General features: G+C 36.3%; 2 protein-coding genes across 5 annotated transcripts in view; both read right to left on the bottom strand.

Moving 5' to 3' along the window:
• LOC112158141 overlaps positions 1 to 20,319 on the bottom strand; it is a 38,217-nt gene that overhangs the window by 10,895 nt on the left and 7,003 nt on the right. The window contains exons 5-18 of one of the 4 annotated variants that reach the window (XM_024291363.2): positions 16,256 to 16,344; positions 16,122 to 16,182; positions 15,916 to 15,999; positions 15,668 to 15,789; positions 15,538 to 15,598; positions 15,291 to 15,401; positions 14,525 to 14,646; positions 14,392 to 14,455; positions 14,225 to 14,293; positions 14,096 to 14,149; positions 13,884 to 13,958; positions 13,125 to 13,310; positions 12,820 to 12,959; positions 12,552 to 12,602 (exon numbers count right to left, since the gene is read on the bottom strand). In XM_024291363.2, the coding sequence (XP_024147131.1) occupies positions 12,573 to 12,602; positions 12,820 to 12,959; positions 13,125 to 13,310; positions 13,884 to 13,958; positions 14,096 to 14,149; positions 14,225 to 14,293; positions 14,392 to 14,455; positions 14,525 to 14,646; positions 15,291 to 15,401; positions 15,538 to 15,598; positions 15,668 to 15,789; positions 15,916 to 15,999; positions 16,122 to 16,182; positions 16,256 to 16,344 (1,268 nt within the window). In that variant the 3' untranslated portion in view covers positions 12,552 to 12,572. Of the gene's footprint in view, positions 1 to 11,724; positions 12,960 to 13,124; positions 13,311 to 13,883; positions 13,959 to 14,095; positions 14,150 to 14,224; positions 14,294 to 14,391; positions 14,456 to 14,524; positions 14,647 to 15,290; positions 15,402 to 15,537; positions 15,599 to 15,667; positions 15,790 to 15,915; positions 16,000 to 16,121; positions 16,183 to 16,255; positions 16,345 to 20,319 lie in introns of those variants that run through there. The other 3 variants (XM_036210426.1, XM_036210427.1, XM_036210429.1) reach the window with 3 other exon arrangements.
• LOC112157843 lies at positions 2,436 to 7,154 on the bottom strand. The gene is made up of 8 exons (XM_024290881.2): positions 6,505 to 7,154; positions 6,275 to 6,390; positions 6,146 to 6,206; positions 5,937 to 6,062; positions 5,751 to 5,828; positions 5,533 to 5,613; positions 3,760 to 3,951; positions 2,436 to 3,522 (listed from the first exon to the last, which is right to left on the bottom strand). The coding sequence occupies exons 1-8, from the start codon at positions 6,563 to 6,565 to the stop codon at positions 3,263 to 3,265; spliced, it is 975 nt and encodes a 324-aa protein (XP_024146649.1). The 5' UTR covers positions 6,566 to 7,154; the 3' UTR covers positions 2,436 to 3,262.

Here is a 20,319-nt window from a genome sequence, read left to right as displayed (position 1 = left end):
CATATAAGCAAATTATAAGCATCTTACTAATGCTTATTAATATCTTATTAATACTTAACAAGCACACCTTAATATAAAGCGTTACCGGGATTTTCTTTCTCAGTAAGACGTACTTTGTCCTCGGTTGTCATTGGTGGCTGTCAGGGGAGAAGTGCTGCTTAAAGAATCTGAAAAAATAAAACAGATCAAAACTAGTTTAAACAAAGGTCATATCTCTGATTATGTGACACTAACTAGACCTAAGTATTTGAGGTGAATGCAAGAATGAAGTTGTGTTTGTAGTAATATATTTCGTGATAAAAACTTCATACTGACCTCTTCTTCCAGAATCCACACTTCTTTCTCCCATTTTAACACAATCTGCAGTTTATCCAGCAGATCCTTTGAGTTCTATTTCCTGTCAAGGTACTCAGCTGCAGCTCCAGCGTCAGGATGAAAAGATTTGAGTTTTAGAATATCTGCACAGATGACAACTTTATGAAGGAATATTTGTGTACGGTTTGAAAACTTCAAAATTCTTACAGAGAAAGATGAGTTGGCTTCTGTGTCAGAGTAAAAAATGTCACTTACTTGTTAGAAGAAGCTCCACCTGCGTTGCAGTTTTCTATTTTCTGCAGTAAAGTCTTCAAAAACTAGGAATAAAAAGGAAACACAGAGAGAGGAATTATTTAAACATTAAGGGGAAATCTAAACATTGTAAGTTATTCTAAGATCTCAAACTAATTTTAGCATAACAGTAAAATGTAATATAATCCGTCACTGTAATAAACATTTAGAGACACAAAGAGTCAACTTACTGTTTCTGGTATGAGAAAGTGAAAGTAATTTCGGAGTCATGAGACTCTAATGGCGTTCATGTAGGAGGAGCTTCTGACTGTGTCAATACAACTGTTTAAAGACACAAAACACACCACAGTTTGTGGAACCACTGAGTGTATATTATGTTGTATTATACTGGAATATTATTAATAGGTGATAATTACTGTCATTTGATAAAGTTTAACTTGATTTCACTGTATTTGTAGTAAGTAGTGAGCACCATTTTTTAAATGTATTATTTATTATTGTAGTAGTAATTTTTTTACCATGGGTTGAAGTATGAATGTTGCACTGACCAGGAGGCCCTTTTTCATTTAATTGTACCTGTGACAATGACAAATAAAGATATCTATGGATCTAATTTTAAAAATCTAAACTAGTTGAAGTCATTAAGTTTGACAAAATATTTTATTTAAATGCTCAAAGATGTTACATGACTTACATCTTTGTCTGTCTGGTCGTTTACATGTGACTATAAGGTGTGGCTCTCATTGAATCCGGGTTGATGGAGGCAGCCTGTAAAAGCACCTGTGGATCTCCAGCCCATGAGGGAAGCTTTGCAGCAACTTTTTGCCACTGTAGCTTGGTGTTGTTCTCCACTTGTTGTAGTTCTGTGAAGTTCTTTGTAGTTCTTTAAAGTCCCTTTTAAGTCTGTTGTAGTCCCTCAAAGTCCTTTGAATGAATGAATGAAATGATTTATTTCAAGGAATCACGTCATAATACAGTCACAAGTAGATCGCTTGAAAGGGAGTGGAAGGAAGCAAACTTATATAATCCCACCCCGACTAGACCATACCATTTTCTCTACATGAATTATCAGTATTATTCAGGACTTAATATCAACTATTAATAGATTCAGGTTAATAAGGACCATTAATATCATTGATGTAATCATATTTCAAAGCATCAATGACAAATAATTTATTTTAATCCATCCATCCATCTTCTTGGTCGCTTCTTCCCATTCGGGGTTGCGGGGGTGCCGGAGCCTATCCCGGCTACTGAAGGGCGAAGGCGGGGTACACCCTGGACAGGTCGCCAGTCTGTCACAGGGCCTCAATCACACACACATCCACTCTCACATTCACATCTAGGGGCAATTCAGAGTCACCAATCAACCTATGAAGCATGTTTTTGGACGGTGGGAGGAAGCCGGAGTCCCCGGTGAAAACCCACGCATGCACGGGGAGAACATGCAAACTCCACACAGAAAGGTCCCAGCCGGGATTCGAACCGGGGCCTTCTCGCTGTGAGGCAAGAGCGCTAACCACTGCGCCACCGTGCAGCCCTTTATTTTAATCGGTAACAATAATCTAATATTCTTATTGAAAAAAAAGACAGATTGTATTCAAATAATTATGATAATACAAAAAGAAATATAAGTAAATCATCTTAATTTGCTAATGCAGTGAAAATCAAAATATTATCATTGAAAAAAAGACAATTAGTGTAGATTGTATTAATCAAATAATTATTATAAAAATAGAAAAAGTAATCAGTAAAAATCATCTTCATTAGTTAATGGAGAAAAAATATTCTAATTTAAAAAAATAGATTGTATTCATCAAAGAATGATTATAATAATAGTTTTATGTTATGTACCTCTAGATCCCCCTAGATGCAAACCGGGATGTCGTAATATAAATGTGGAATATAAAAATAAATAATTCTTATATCATATATTAATTACCAACAAAACAATTTAAATATATTTGAACATATTTTTTATTTTTTTAAACCAAATAAAATTGATCCAGATATTAGATTGGGTTGAAAAGACACATTGTACATAAACAGTTTGGTATTGTAATCTCAAAGGGGGAAAACGTAAACAAATCTTAGATTTTGAAATTTAGATAGTTACTGAAAAGGAATTTTATTTTTAATCAAAGTTACTTTATTTTTCCGGTAGGAACATCACAGAACAAAGTAAAAAAATTGTCAGTAAAATCAATCAAATCATCAAATTCAGTCAAATCAAATACCCCAGTAGAATCCAGATCAATACAAACACATACCCACATTAAAATGCAGACAATATCATTTCAGATGTGCTGAAGCGACAAGATATAAAAAGTATACAATAATAATTATTAAAAGCTTAAGATGACACTGACTTAGTTTAGCAGTCAGACTGAGGTTAACTCAAAACTGTATATAGCTCTCTTTGTCCTGAACGGAAATGATCTGAATCTGAGAGTGTCTGTGGCGTCTTTGGCGATCAGTGAAGCTTTACGTTTAGATCTTTCATCGCAACTCCTGTTCTTGGCCGACAATTTTACTGCTGTTCATAATCAAGAGAGAGAATACAAACCATTACTTAAAGAACATAGGTAAGGCTTTTGAAAATAAAAATATGTCTTTAAAGTTTAAACTAATATAATATAACATCACCTTATTTTAGAAATTAACTGCATCTACAAACGTTACCAACACATCAGACTTAAGAGGAAGGAGAAATCCTTGAGTTTTTTCTACTTTTAGATCCAGAGCGTTGTGATTTGCGATACTTCTTCAGTTCTGTCTTTAACTTAATGACAGCTTTTTCATTTTGTTCACACCTCAATAAACCGTTCTGTTTGTCATGGTAGAAAACATGGACCTCCAAGACAACGTTAGGGTAACTAGAGAAGACTTCTGAGGAGGAAACATGTTTGGGTTCTTCAGAGTAATGCATGAGGACCAGAATGACTGGATCATCACCTGTAGAGTAAAACAGAAACAACAGGAGAAAAAATGTTAAAGATTTTATTTATTTATTTTACAAGTCACCGATACAAAGTAAAGATTTTAAATCTTGAGTTAGAACGGCCATGACAACCACTAATTTGTTAACTAGCTAAAATTAAACAACATAAATTGAGAAGCATGAACTCAAAAGACTTTGGACAGTGAAACTTTTTTTTGTAACGACATTCCAACTGAAGAAAGAGTCAATACCTGGAACCGTCCTCATGGCTTCTTCAGCATCTGTTTCAATCCGAGATGTAAGAGGACAGAAAACGATGGTGATGCAGCTTTCTTCCTCATTTCCTTTTATCAAATTTAACCCTGAAGTCTGAATTTGGTCTAAAAGCTGAAGATGAGCTCCAAATGTTTGACCACAGACCACCATCTTGTACTTCCCTGTTACTGGAAAAGACATTAATGTAAAGAGACAAAAGTAAAAAATAAAAGGAAATTAAAGTTAAATTTTAGGGCTGTCAGATTTGTCGCGTTAAAAACGCATTAGTCCGACATGTGCTTGACGCCAACAATTTTTTTGACACATTAATCAGGGACTTTCTCATACGTGCCTTTCCATACCGTGCGCGCGGGCGTCCCCCCCTTTAACCCACCGGCTGCTCTCACTAGATCACGGGCGGGTCTCCAACCACCGAGCTGCGAGCTAAAACCGGCCGGCGCTAGGACCTGGAGAGCTCCTGCACCCTAACCCGGCTCCGGTTCACGTCCAGTACCACGTCTGGTGGTACCGGCTCATGTCCGGCGACGCGTCCCGAGAGCTGGGGATCCCCGACGTTCAGCAAGCTCACCGGGGGACGTTTTAATTGTTCTGGAGGTTTAAGAGTGATCCAGCCCCAGCATAGCGGTCTGTCTGCCGGCATATTCATGGTGTGAGCTCCGCTGGACACGTCGCTGCATCGAGCTGCAGCCAGAGAACACGGCGGCAGTAACAGACTGTCAAACTATCCACAGAGTATCCTGCTTTTCTCAGTCTTTAATGTTTTAAAAAACAAAAGTTAATTGGAAATGATAAATCTCTATTTTATTTATTACTGTAGTTCAGCAGAGGAGGAAAAGATTTGGTCCTGACAAAAAATGAACATGAAAGTGTTATGGAAATTTTATTTTGATGTGGTTTTTTTTTTTTAATTTTAATTTACTGAACGTTGATTGAAGTTTAGAATTTAAAATGCCCTTCACTTGGGCTTTTGTTAGGCATTTTATGTTACAGCCTTTTATTGTTAAGAAAGTTTATCTCAATAAAATGTTACAAAATAAAGTATTTCTGATGAAAACTATTAATTTTACCATTCTTGTTTTCATAATAAATGTAGAACTGCTAAATTCCACGAACCACACATTTATTTTCCTTAAAAAAAGGCCACATGTAAATTTGTGATTAATCGCGAGTTAACTGGACAAATGTGATTAATCGCGATTAAAAATTTTAATCGCCTGACAGCTCTATTAAATGTATAGCAGAAAAACACTTTGATTTGATAGAATCTACTGAAAAAGAACGAACTAATTGATTAAAATCAAACTATGTGAAATGCACTTTTCCTACCTAGATAACGAAACATTTCAATTTCAAAACCAAAAACAAAGACTTTCATACACAAAACTTATAAAACACACACAGACGCACATACACAACGCCAAAAACAACAAAACGGCCAGAATTACACGATTGTATATAAAATTAAGATGAAATATTGATTCCAATTTGACAGTTTGGATTACATCCAATTAATTTTTGGTTGAAAATGTATAAATAGAACATTTAAGGAATAGGAAATATTTTGTAAATGATTTGTGTAAAGATAAAAGGAACATATTGATTTTTAAAAAGTTCTGAGACAAAAGGTGATAAATGCCATACAAATTAAGCTACACAGAAAAATTTAAAATCAACATTTCACACAGATATAAGACACACACAAAAAGAAAAAAGGTAAAACATTATTATGCTGTAAACATTTACGTTACCTGAGATCTTCGGTGGGGGATCATCGACTGAAGAAAAGAAACTGCTGAAGAACGGTAAAAAGCTAAATCCGCGTTGTTCTTCTACAATATAAACCAATAAATGAAAATATAACTTTATTTCACTGAAGTTTTGTTTGAAGACACTGTAAGTCATAAATACTTAAGAATAAACATTTTCTATATAGACAATGGATTTATTTTTAAATCAAGATACATACTTTTCTTTTTATCTAAAAGACTTGCATCTCTTTGCATCTCATTGGTTTTCATGAGCGCTTTGGTGTTTGATGAAGAACCTGAGAAAATAAACAGTAAGACATTTTTTAAAACTTGTAAAATATATATATATATATATATATATATATATGAGTAGGACAATATTCATAATAAAACTTAAAAATGACCTTTTTGAGAAACCTGGCTTTTGTTGATGTCCTTTTGCATTTTATGAGCTTCAAGGACAGTCTGCATCTGATCCAGCTGATCCTTTATGCTGTTTATCCTTTGAAGGTATACTGTTACAGCAACATCTGGATGAAGAGATTCATTATTAGAACATCTGCACAGATAATAACTCAGATAAAGAAAAAGAAAAAGTGACTTCTAGACAAACCGTTGAGAGAGTTTTGATGGATACAACTTTTAAGATTTTTCAGGAACTCCTGAGTTTGCTTCTGTGTCAGACAGAAAAAAATAATCACATATGTTTGTAAATCCATGGAAGAGATTACACTTTACTAACCTGATCATGAAGGATTTCATAGATGGTCTTTCTCAGCTTTAGATGTTCTGCTCCAGGAAACAGCCTTTGTAGGTCTTCTCTTGACAGAATCTGCATCAACGAGTCAGTCTGGAACTCTGAAAAAATCAGGTTTGATTAAACTGAAGAATCGTGCCTAAAAGATAGAGGCGGGGCCTGCATGCGCAGAGATCCAGTACGAGGTTAGTCAATTAATCAGAAATCATACGTACTTGTCCCAGTGGTTTGAACAGAAGCTGCACATGCGTCGTGGGGTTCTGTTTTCTTAGACATGGTTCCGACCGATGAGAACCGAGGTCCCGGTTCTGTCACTCGTTGTGAAGTTGGATTAAAATCCTTACATTTGTAGACAAAAATCAACTCACCGTTACGAGGAAGTGAAACTGAGTTTTGAGGTGCGACGACGCAGATGACGCTCAAGTAGGAGGAGCTTGAACCTTAAAACTTTATCAACACAAACTAAAAACACATTAAAAATAGATTCACAAACACAAAAACACGCTAGTTTTATTTCTTATTATGTAATTTGACTACTTTAAAAACTTTATAAAAATATATCGATAGATAGAATGTATCTGGTTCTTTAAATGTTTTATTTTATTTTTTTTTTAATTTAACACTAGTCCAACCTGTCATATAATAAAATGAATTAAATAAATAAATAATAATAAAAAAAACGCTTAATTGGAACGTAATAGCCAGCCTAAAAGAGGCAGTCGAAAGCCCGGTGGGGTCGGGCAACAATGTGAGGTGGCTGATGGGAGATGTAGTTCATGCGTCATACATTAAGAACCAAATATAAGTAAGTATTGAGGAGATGGCTCTCTCTGGTGGTCGTAGGGGGAAACAGAAATATATTGTAATTTAGCCTTTCAAACAGCATGTTTTAAAATACACATATTGTTAAATATTAGTATTAAGTCCATTTTACAAGGGAAAACAACTTTTAAATTTTATAGTTGTGAATTTACGATAAAATAGATTCTTTCTTATAAATTCGAGGTCCATTTGCTACAAAGACACAACAGATAAAATATTTAAAAAATATATAATATGAATGCAAAAATAAATAAAAAGAAACACTCATGATGATACAAGTATAAGACAATTAAAACAATGGCATAAAGTTACCAAATGTTCTAAACTTAAAATATAAAGAGGCAACCACACCCAAACCTCCAAATTGGGGAGTGGCATTTAAAAGTGCTGTATTTCACATTGGTGAGAGTTAAAATTTTGTCAAGACGATACATAAAACCATAGATAAAACGTCTCAATTAAGCTTTGGGGGTATTAACTCTTGCACCAACAAACGAACTGCTTTTTTTAAAATCTTTTTATTTTTTTTTAATTTAAATTCATCCATCCATCCATCTTCTTCCGCTCATCCGGGACCGGGTTGTGGAACCAGCAGTCCAAGCAAAGATGCCCAGACTTCCCTCTCCCCAGCCACTTCCTCCAGCTCCTCTGGGGGACCCCGAGGCGTTCCCAGGACACGCTGGAGAGACTATCAGCGTGTCCTGGGTCTTCCCTGGGGCCTCCGCTCAGTGGGACATGCCCGAAACACTTCTCCAGGGAGGCGTCTAGGAGGCATCCGGATCAGATTCAATTCAAATTCAACTTTATTTATATAACACTTTTCATGCTTTCAAGCATCTCAACGTGCTTTCTACAGTAACATAAATAACAGTAAGGCAAAAAGTAGAAAAAGTAATCAAAATAAAATCAAAACAAATAAAAAGTAGAAATAAATAAAAACACATTAAAGATCCAGGAACATGCCCATCCCTCAAGTAAAATATGAAATAAAAACATGTGGGCATGTAAGAACTAAGTAAAAGCTATATTAAAAAGATTAGTTTTTTTTCTTAAAAACCTCCACAGTAGATGAAGCCCTCACATCCTCAAGCAGGCTGAAATGTGGCCTCACTGTGGGTTTTAGTTCTAACTTTTGGGACCACCAGCAGACCTGCACCTGAAGACCTGAGGGTTCTGGGAGAGTCAAAAACTAAAAGTAAATCTGATAAAAATGAAGGTCCAATACCATGTAAGAATGTAAACCAATAAAAGAACCCTAAATTCGATCGTGAAGCTGACTGGGAGCAAGTGCAAAGATTTTAGAATTCTTCTTCTTCTTTCTGGTCCTGGTTAAAAGGGGTGCAGCCAAGTTTTGGTCTAGCTGCAGCCGATTGATAGTGCTTTTCTTAAAGAGCATTACAATAATCTATTCTAGATGTTATAAAAGCATGTATCAATATTTCAGCACTGGCTCTGGAGAGAAAGGGACTCACTCAGGCAATATTTCTAAGATGATAAAATGCAGTCTTTGTAACATGGTTTGTTTATTCTTCAAAGGTAAGATCAACAATTAAAATCTCTGTTTTGTCTTGATTGAGCTTTAAAAAGTTCTCTCCCATCCACGCTTCAATATCTAAAATACAACTTAAAAGGTCATCAATGGGTCCCATGTCATCAGGAGTCACAGCCACATATAGCTGGGTGTCATCAGCATAACAGTGAAAGTTTATTCCATGTCTCCTGATGACATCTCCAAGGGGAAACATATAGTGGTTAAAAAGTGAGGGACCAAGAACGGAGCCTTGTGGCACACCACATGCCAATATGTGCCTCTCGGATGACGAATCATTTATGCTGACAATAAAATCAAGTAGGATTCAAACCAGCTGAGTACCGTTCCAGTGATTCCTATCAGATTATGCAGTCTGATAGAGTGGTCAACTGTGTCGAATGCTGATCTCAGGTCCAGCAATACTAAAACCGATGCTTTTTTTAGTGTCAGTGTTGGACCTGAGATCATTTATAACCTTGACCAGGGCCATCTCTGTGGAGTGATAAGCTCTCAAACTAGACTGAAATTGTTCTAAAACATTTTGGTTAATAAAATAATTTAACAGAATAAAAACTAGTTTTTCTAAAATTTTGCTTAAAAATGGCAGGTGTGACACTGGTCGGTAGTTGTCTAGATTTAAAGCATCTAAACCACTCTTTTTCAGAGTGGGTCTCACCACGGCGGTCTTTAAGGACGTAGGGAAGATCCCAGTCTGAAGAGAGCGATTTACAATGTTCAGGAGCTCCTCCTCACAGGATAAAAACACCGACTTAAAAAGGGAAGTAGGGATGTGATCGAGAGAACAGGTTTAAGTTGGAAAATCACTTTCCGAAGATGTGTAGCATCAATCAAGGCAAAACTATCAAGTGTGTTTTTACAAGCCAAGGGGAATGCAACAGAATGAACTGTTAGCGGTTGTTGTGAGATATTAAATCTAATTTTATTTATTTTATCAGTGAAGTGGACTGCAAACTCCTCACATTTTGTATTACTGAGTATAGTACACGGACCAAAAGAGATTGGATTGATTAACCGATCCATAGCAGAGAAAAGAATCTTTGGCTTTTAGTAATTATCTGCTATTAATTTTGAATAATATTCCCGTTTTGCATGTTTGATAGAATTGTTGTATTGAATTAATTTGTCCCTAAAAATGTGGTAATGAACTGTTAGTTTCGTTTTGAGCCACTTTCGTTCTGCACTCCTGGAGTTTCTTTTAAGTGTCTTGGTTTCCTCTGTTCTCCAAGGAGGAGGTGCTTTGGTTTTAACCATTTTAAAACCAGTTTGTTATTTAAATTTTGGATAGATAAATCAACAGATGAACTTAAAGTATCTGGTTGGTTGTGTTCTAGATGTGAGATGAAGTTTGCAGCCACTTGAGGGTGTATACAACGTCTTCTAGCAGTTTTCTTGGTAAGTTTCTGTCTGACAAAGCCCTTAACAGTAAAAAAACACGCATGAGTGGTCTGAGATGCCAACATCCATAACAGAGGTCACGGTGGCCCTAAGGCCACAAGTGATTCAAAGATCCAGAGTGTCACCCTTGTTGTGAGTGGGAACCTCGACATGCTGAGTCAAATCCCTTGTTTCTAAAATATTTAAAAACTCTTGGACGTACAAGTCCAATGGATCATCCACATGTAGGTTAAAATCGCCCAAAATAATTATTCTACTAAAATCCATATTAAAAACTGACAGCAATTCTGCAAATTCTGAAATAAAAGATGAGTTATGCTTTGGAGGTCTATATACTATCAAACACAGTTGGATCATTAAGAACAATGGCCTGATGTTCAAAAGATGTGTATTCATTAAACAATTTGTCTTTACAACCAATAAAAGCCAACATGATTGTAGCAGTCCCCCCTCCTTGTTTTCTATAGAAAAATAAACAAGGATATATCCTTGTTTTTAAAGTAAAAAAGGGGTTGAGTCACTTCAGACAGTGAACTGCTCTGGTTTTATGTTATTGTTATTCCTGTTAACAGTTTTGATGCGAGTATTGGATTTTTTTGATATAATTGATTGTATGGAAGATGTAACAGGTTCTATTGAGGGTTTTGAACATAGCCCATCTAGGGAGCTTAAGGGAGGAACAGAGATGTGTTCTGGTTCAGGTTCTGTATAAGTTTTGGGTGTTGGCAGTCAGTCCTCTTTAAAACAATGAACATAATGTTGAATGTTGGCTGTTAAAATGCTACTACCAAGAAGACTAGCATGAAGTCCATCTGGTATATAAAAGAGGGACTATTCCAGATGAGGTTAAATTGTCAGTAAAACCAAACCTGTGCGTGCAGAAGGTGGTCAGCAGCTAGCTGTAGAGGGAGAGGATCCTGCTGAAACGTGCAGCTCCTCGAGTAAGAGTGGGAATTGGTCAGAGATAAAAACAGTTTTTCCAGTGTCCGAAAGAAGAGTGAAAAGTTCCCTAAACTCCCTTTTTGTGACTTGGTCACCTTGTTTCAGTTTCAGTAGAATCATAACAGTTCCTACTTGGAACTGAACTTTGGTGCCAACCCTAGGCAAGAGCGCTAACCACTGCACCACCATGCAGCCCACTCACTCCCAAGTAAGCTTTTTAAAGAAACATTCCCCCTAATTAGTGATTCCAGATGAATGTATTCTTCTTCAACAGTTCTGGTATATTGTCTGTCCATCCTGAGACAGGATGGAATCCTTCATGTTGACATCCCTGAAGTTTCTGTATTTTTTTGTCGTTAACTGTTTTTTTAAGTCCCCATATGACATTTTTTTTAATTTAAATAAAACACTGTGTTTGAATTATTATGAAGTTTTTAATCAAACCCCACAACCTAAATGTCATAAAGAGCCATTTTCATGTTGATCTGAAGCCTCTGTTTCAAAAATTTCCTGGGATGTCATCAAGAAGACCAGTCTTACCAAAACAATTAGATCCTGAACATCAAATGTGTACTTTTGAGAGAGACTTTAAGCAATCCTCCTCACCCTCAGTGCTTAAGAACTAGATGCAGCCAGGTCTGCTTTGGACGGATTACTTATCCAAAAAGCAGTTGTCGATTCTGGTGAAGCCTGACTAGACCGTCTTTGTTAAAGATAGGTATTCCCACTACAATGTGCATCCACTCTTAAGTATTATATTTTTTTTAACCAGACTTGGCAGCCTCATCTGGATCATCTTCCTTAAGAAAGAGCTGATATACTTTGTAAATGAGGTTCACATTTTGTATTCTAAAGTAATTAGTGACTTCAATAAAACATCCCAACCTGTTATTTTAGCGTAGATTCTGTGTGCACCTTTAAATAGATAAATATCTGCTGTACTGGTTTGTGCTTTTTTTGTTGTTTTTTTGTTTGGGTTTGAAAAGAAAATGAATATAATTACAAAAAAAGTCTTAAAGACAATATAATAAATAAACAGTTGGATACTCATTTTCTTTGCCTGACTGCAGAATTTATGTATTTTTTTTGCTCCAAGACATTTTGTTTGAGTGTCTAGTTTTCTAATTAAGAATTTTTAACCGTTTTATAGGAGGCTTTTTTTTTTGCACTGTAAGTGGAGGAAAAAAAGAGGAGTGAGGAGTTATATAAAAAAAAAATGTCAGTAGAAGGAGTGTGAAAATGGATCCAGATAACAGGGTTAAAAACAGACTGTTCACGTTGCTGCAGGAATAACAGAAACAAACAAATGATAAACGACTACACCATTTTTGAATTTATATTTCATATTTCTTTTAACTTTATTCATATTAATAAGCGTGTAGATAAGCAGTGGTAAGCAGAACTTTTGCATCACAGCAAGAAAGTCCGGTTCAAAGTCTGTGTGGAGTTTGTATGTTCTCCCTTCCTTGAAGGCCCAAAGCGCTTTACAGTCACCATCACATTCACGCACTGATGGCGGCTCTGCTGCTGGAGGAGTGGCTACAGCAGATCCCTGGACAGACCTCAGACATCTCAGTCCCTCTCCCCAATTTTTAACAAGTTCTTGATTTTAAAGGAAGAAAAAGAGAAGAAACTAGTATTACCCAATTCCATTATGTTGCAACAAACAGCACCACCAAAGGTAAACACAGCAGACGTTATTTTAAGAGGAAGCACAACTGTTACTTTTATCTTTTCTGTTAGATTCAGGACTTTGTGTTCTGTAATTATTTAATGTTTTCCGTAACTCAATGACAGCATTTCTGTTTTGTTCACATACCAGTAAACCATTCTTTATGAGATGGTAGAAAATATTGACCTCCAAAATAACATTAGAGTAACTAGTCAAGACTTTAAATGAAGAAACATGTTTGGGCTCTCGGGAGTAATGCATGAAGACCAGAATGACTGGATCATCACCTATAGAGAAAACAAACAGAGGAAAATGTGTGAAAGATTATATTCATTTACAGTATTTTAAGAATTTTTTATTTAAAAAAAAAGTTAGGAAATGGATGGATGGATGAATTGGGGTATAAACTAAGTAGAGTTTCCCCAAATTCTAACTAAAGGATGCAACAATACCTGGAACCTTCTTCATGGCTGCTTCAGCATCTGTTCCTATCCGAGACACAACAGGACAGAAAACGATGATGATGCAGCTTTCTTCATCATTGATCTCAATCAGATTTAATCCTGAAGTCTGAATTTGGTCCAGAAGCTGACGATGAGCTCCAAAGGTTTGACCACTGACCACCATCTTGTACTTCACTAGAAAAGACATTAAAGACACAAAAGGGAAAATCTTAAAGTAAAAGTTAACCTCACATCAAAAAATCTTTAATTTGTCAAAATCCACTAGTAGGGAGGAACCGAAGTGAATCAAATCAAATAATGTTGTAATGCACTTTTCATACTTTTTGCAACACAAAGTTCTTTACATAAAGGTTTTATAATTTGAAAACTAAAATAAAAAAAGCCCTTCACAGACCAAATTATAAAAACACACAATTCCCATAACAACTAAAAGGTAATTATTACACAATTGTTATCAATCTATTAAGGTTAGATATTAATTATGATTTATCATTTTGGATTGTATCTTCTACATTTTTAGTTGAAATTTAATAAACAGAACCTTAAAAACATTCAAAATCTGCTGCAAATAATCTGGATAAAGACAAAACAATTTTAGGAAAATGATTAACAATTAAATATGTGGGGAAAAAATATTTTGCATGTAGTGCTGTAAAAAATGTTAATGAAAGGTTCACACAGTACAAAAGTTAAAAGAAACACATACAAAAAAACCCATAATGATAATGCTGCAAATATTTACATTACCTGAAGGTTTCTGTGATGAACCACTCAAACTTAGGATAGACCACTGTGAACCGCTGGAGTCACTTCTTTTTTCTTCTAAATAAACAATCACATAAAACATAATGATGATCCTAACTTTATTTCACTGAAGCTTCATTGAAAAAACAGTCATTAATACAAGAGAATAAACATCATTTACATAAACAAGGGATTTTAATTTTACCAAGACATACTTCTTTTTTGCTTCTCAGTGGTTGTCATGGGAGCACTAGAGTTTGATGAATAACCTGAAAAAATAAACAATCGATTCAAAACTCTAGAATACGATTATGAACACGTTTATATGAAGACATCCTGATGACCTTTTTCAATGACGCCTGACATCCTATTCAGCTGATCCTTCATGTTCTTTATCCTGACACTGTAGTCTGCTAAAACAAGAACATTTAAATGAAGACATTTTCTTGTAAGAACATCTGAACAAATTAAGACAATAAAAAATGAAATAACAAGTGACTTTTGTACACACCTTCAGCGGCGTCTTGTTGAGTAACATCTCCACTTTCTCCCAGAAGCAGATCATTCGGCTTGTGCTTCAGACAGAAAAAAAATCAAATGAATGTTTTTTTTTGAATGTATGAAAAAGATCAAGTTTTACTCACCAGATTATGAAGTATTTCAAACATGGTCTTTCTCAGGTTAAAATTATTTCGTCCAGGAAAAAGCTTCTGCAGTCCTTCTCGAGTCAAGGTCTGGATCACCAAGTCAGTCTGGAAATGTGGGTCTGAAAATACCATGATTCATGTAAACAAAAAACACACCTGATATAAAGGTCAAAATAATGTGATATTTTGTATTATAGGATATGTGGTATTCCATTTTTTAATGCATGATTACAATAGAAACAACAGAAAAACATTTCTGCATTTTTTTGCTATTAAAAAAAATATGCATTTAGTCTAAAGAAGTGAAACATACCATAATGAAAATTAAAAAATAAACAGATGGAAATTTACCGTCAGCAGTCTAAAAAGTTTAGAATTAAATCAGACAAAAAAATAAATAAGTACAACAGTATTAAGGTTTATATATTTAGATGTAACCAGTGGTTTTGAATAAAAATGTACAATCTTCATCCATTTTCCAAACCAATAACTAATTCATTTCTGGGTCAAGGGGTTGCTGGAGCCTATCTCAGCCAATGTCAGCCAAAGGCTGAGTACACCTGATGGTTGACCATGAAGCCACACAGAGAAAAACAACAACACACTCTCACATTCACATCTAAAGGTAATTTATACTCTTCAGTTAACAGCTGATGGATATTCTTAGATCACGGGAACTTCCCAGAGAAAAACTGATGGATGAAAGAGGAGAACATATAAACTTATAGATTAATACTTTTTTAAAATAAAATGTCATCACGACCTTTTTTAAAATCCAGACGTTTCCTGAAGTTCTCTGTCGTATTGACCTGAGCTTCAGTTAAAGCCTCATCGAGCTGCTTCTTTAGGTACGTTATCCTTTTAAGACACTCATCTGTCAAAAGATAAAGATGAAAAAAAGTTGCTTTTTAGAACATCTTCAAAGACGATAACTCAGATGAAAAATAATAATAAAATTAACTTATTAAAATTATTAATGAAAGAAAAATCAAAAAGTGACTTTTACACACCCATTAGAAACTGTTGTTGGGTAACACAGTCAGGTTTTTCTAGGAGCTGATCTGTCAGCTTCTGTGTCAAAGAGAAAAAAAATTCTTAAGGATGTTTGTAAATAGATGGATGAGATTAAACTTTACTCACCTTCTTATTAATGATTTGAAAGATGGACTTTCTCAGTTTCAGATTATTTAATCCAGGAAACAGCTCATTCAAGTCTTCTGGAGTCAGACTCTTGATCTGTGAGTCAGTCTGGATACCAAGCACTGAAAATACAATGTTTTACTAAACTACAGAATACTGCTGCATATATGTAAGCTGTGCTAAATATCCATGTGACCTGTCAGAATTTAAGTTCACAGGTGAATTAATTTGTACCAAATGCAACTTACTGTTCAGTTCAGAAGCTGCTTTTGGGTTGTTTTTTTCTATTTCCTGAAGCAGAGTCAACACTGTTTCACCCTCTGTAGAAGAAGCTTTGTTTAAAAACAGTGTAAGTTGTGAACACAAGAAAATAAAAATCATCTACACAGATGAAAGCTCAGATTTAAAAAACAGTAAAGAAAAAAGTGAAAGTAACAAGTGACTTTGTACAAACCCCTGAGAGAGTCTTGTTGTGTAACTTCTCCATGTTCTTCCTGGAGTTGACTTGTTGGCTTCTGTGTCAAACAAAAGGAAAACATTCGTAAGAATGTGTTTGTAAATGCATGGAAGGGATTAATCTTTACCCACCTGAATATTTAGATCCTCTTGTCCAGCTAACAGCTCATTAGGCTCCTCTTGTGGAGTTTGGATCTCTGAGTCTGTCTGAACATCTGACTCTGAAAATATCAGGTTTGATTAAATTACAGAATTATGTCTCACATAAAGAGGCGGAGCCTAAACTGTCATAGTTTGAGTCCACAGATGAGTTGATTTGTTCATCATAAATGTCACTTGACTTTAAGTGCAGCAGCTACACATTTGTTGTCATTTTTGAGGCTGAGTGAACATTGTTCCAGTCTTTGTAAATGAATCTTTGTTTAAAAAAATAGGACAGTGTAAGTTAAAATCCTCTACCCCAGGGGTCAGCAACCTGGGGCACATGAGCCAAAGATGGGAAATAGAGGAAAAGACAGTGAAACCCAGAGTGGGGTTAGGGGGGTTTGGTGGGTGGTCATCTCTTTATTACAGGGGTCTCAAACTCACGACCCGCAGGCCATCTGCAGCCCACGTGATGATGATTTGCAGCCCGCGTCTTCAATGAAAGATTACTGTTGGTGCGGCCCGCAAGGCTGATATGAATGACAGTTGTTGTGCGCGGAGCTGAATGAACCAATCACAGTAAGGTATATGACTCGGGACATCGGCGGGCTGTCTAGTATCGCCTCACTCATTCATTTATCCCTCCAGTCAGCTGGGCGGAGGAGGAGCCATGAAGCTGCTGGAAGTGTTTTCACACTGAAGGTGATTCGCATGCCCCGCCCCTCTTTCGCCGCGTGACAAATTCACAGCCTGCCGCTTGTCTAAAACCGTGTTTCTGACGCTGCACCGGGTGTGGGAGGAGCTGGATGTCTCAGAATGAATGAGAGACACATATGGAGTTTATTTATGTCAAAACTCTACGCAGAAATAAGACATCTCTCCACACGCATCAAACATTCCACGCGGACAAATCAAACCCTCGCAAGAGCTGTTCCCTCCTCCGCCAGCAGAAAAAAGTCCTCGCGAGAGACTGACTAGTTCCACGTGCGTGAGTGATGCCCGCGTGCGAGCAGAATCTTCAAAGGTGCTTCCACAACAGCCACGTGTGGTGGGTTTAAGAACGCACGCCCAGCAGGTGTATCCACACCGGAGCAGCTCGGTCACGCACGCAGTAGCAGAGAGGAGATTCTTCTTCTATTGTGTTTTTACTGCTCATTAGTGCTCCTCTGACATCTACAACAGGGAGAACCTCGGAGCAAAAAGTTAAAAGCGGTTTGAAAATCCCCCAAATGTTGCTCCTTATTTTTTGTTTTCACAACTCTGTCCTTTTAAATCTCTGTCTGGGTGTCATATTAACCTGTCCGAGCACAAACCGAAATGATTCGGTTCTTTTTTGTAATAAAGTTTGGCACTTCAGTGCTTTGAAGCAGACGCCGCACAAGAAGCTCCCAAATCGGAGTCCCTGATTGGTCACAGCTCTGCGCTGCAGCGATTGTGCGTGGAAATGTTGAACCGAGTTGAAGATTTAACGCGTGCGTGCCCCATTTGTGCGTAGAGCTCGAGATCCGACTTAAAAATTCGCGTAGACTCGGGAGGCCAGGTATTCTGGTGTGCGTGTGTTTGCATTAACTTTTCATTGAAAGTGTGCAGACATTTGAAACTGAATACAAATAGTTTTCTCTAGTCCAGAGTTTCTAAATTTTCTCCCACCCCACCCCCCACAAAGAACTTATTCTTTCACGCCTCCCCAACAACTTTCAGCTGCAAATCTTATTAGTATCAGTTAATTTGCTCAAGTTAAACATATATCTCCTCAAAATATTGTACTTTTATTATCATTAAATAATAATTTTAAACATCTGTTTTATTAATGTATTTCTGTTTTTTAAAAATCCTTCCAAAACTTTCAGACACAGTAAAAATAAGTATTTCCTTGTTTCCCTCCACAGTAGTGATGACTTCTGTCTTTTCTCAGAGATTCAGTTCTTTGGTTCAGTGTAAACAGCGGCTCTTTCTGCTACCAAATGCATTTTTAGATTGTTTTTGCTATATTTAATTTAATATCAACTACTATAGAGAATGATGCCCAATATCCATAACTAATGTTAACATGTTTTTATTCACATTCCCCCCAGGGGGGCGCACCCCACCATTTGAGAAACACTGCTCTAGTCAGTCAATATGTGGTTTCTTCAGTCGTCTGTATCTGCTGTATGGTCATCGTTATTATTTTATTTATTTATTAATGATTGATTTTTTTTAAATTCTTTTTTTTTTAAACTCACTTTTTATTGTATTTTCTGAGTTTTTGCAAGTACAGAGCAAAACACATACACATACAGAGAAAGTCAGAAAAAAAAAAAGAAAAACAAAGGCGAAAACAGGGTTGTCATTGTTTTACGATTAGGTCCAAAGTCTTAGGTGTAGATTTCCATTACTGTGGATCATCTTCCACAAATCGAGTCCATTTCTTCCATTTTTTGTGAAACGATCCACTTTTTAGTTTTAGTTGAAATGTCAGTTTTTCTGTTGCGTAAATGGTCCACACAATCTCCAGCCAGAGGCTCTTTCCTGGAGGATCCACTTGGTGCCAGTTCTTAGTCACAGCTTTCTTACAAGCCACAAGCAGAATCTTACACAGGTAAAGGTCTTCGCTCAAAACAGAATCTTCTAAATTACCCAGGTATAAAACTGTAAACGTGTTCGGTAGATGGTATCCCAGAATTTTTTTGATGGTAACTATTACAGTCGCCCAGAAAAGTTGGAGTTTGGAACAGGACCAAAAGATGTGAGTGTGAGTTCCCTCATAACTCCCACATTGCCTCCAGCAGGGCTGCGGCGTTTTCAGTTGTTTACTTTTGATCTTAGGGGTTAGAAAGTATCTAGTTAAGGTCTTCCACGCAAACTCCTTCCATATCGGTGAACTGGTGGAAGAACTCTGTGTGAGGCACATTTTGTACCAGTCCTCTTCTATAATGTCTGTTTTTAGTTCTGATTCCCACTTATTTTTAATATACAACGTCGAGCTTTTCCTATTTTCACTAAAGGAAACGTAAAATGCCGAAATTGGTTTAATTCTGCTACCTTTATATATATCTGACAAAACTCTAATTATCTTATAGCTCTTGTTATGCATGTTAACTTTAATTTCTTTTTCAAAGTAATCCCGAATTTGTAGGTATCTGAAAAAGTCTTGATTTTCCAAGCCAAATCTACATTTCATGTCCCTAAAACTCAAAAGTACCCCCTCTTTTGTAATGGTGCACCAGGTAGTTATGCCTTTATCAATCCATTGTTTAAAAGTAATGTCGTATTTGTTTGGGCAGAAGTTGGAGTCAAACGCAATCCATTTAAGCAGTTTCCTCTCGTTTTGTAGTTTATATATTTTAACTAGCTTTTCCCATATACTCAGAGTGAAAGAGGTGGTTAGACCCATGGACTGTCTATGATGTTCTGTCAGTTCTGTGCCTCCCAAGACTGTCTGGATCGGTATTTCCGGAAAGTTTTTCGCTTCCATCTCCTTCCACCTGGCTTGATATCCCGGTAAACACCAGCAGGCTAATGGTCGAAGTTGTGCTGCGTAGAAATATTCTCTGAGGTTTGGTAACGCCAGTCCTCCCTTGGTTTTTGGCAGCTGAATGGTAGAGAATCGTATCCTTGGTTTTTTGCCATTCCAAATAAACCTGGATATATTTTTATCCCATAAGGTAAACTTTTGTTGCGGTATTGCTATTGGTAGAGCTTGAAACAGGTATAGAAAGCGTGGGGTAATATTCATTTTAATGATGGAAATTCTTGAAGTAAGGTCTAAAGGGTAAGTTGTCCATCGTAATAAGTCTTTCTGCATGTTTAACTCAGTTGGCTCAAAATTTACTTCAAATAATTTTTTTGTATCCCTCGTAAGTATGACACCAAGATATCTTATGGTTTTACTATCCCATTTTAAATGATAGTCTTCTTTAATGTTTTTGTTTGGTGCATAGTTCAAAGTAAGGATTTGTGTTTTTGTGATATTAATTTTGTAACCCGAGTACTGACCAAATGTTTTCAAAAAATCCATCAGAATAGGAAGTCCTTCATCTGGATTTTTCAGGAAGACAATTACATCATCT

The sequence above is a fragment of the Oryzias melastigma genome, linkage group LG24, assembly GCF_002922805.2.
Source record: "Oryzias melastigma strain HK-1 linkage group LG24, ASM292280v2, whole genome shotgun sequence".
Classification (NCBI taxonomy): domain Eukaryota; kingdom Metazoa; phylum Chordata; class Actinopteri; order Beloniformes; family Adrianichthyidae; genus Oryzias; species Oryzias melastigma.
Note: the sequence above shows the minus strand (reverse complement) of the source record. Positions and strands in the feature narration are given on the sequence as shown.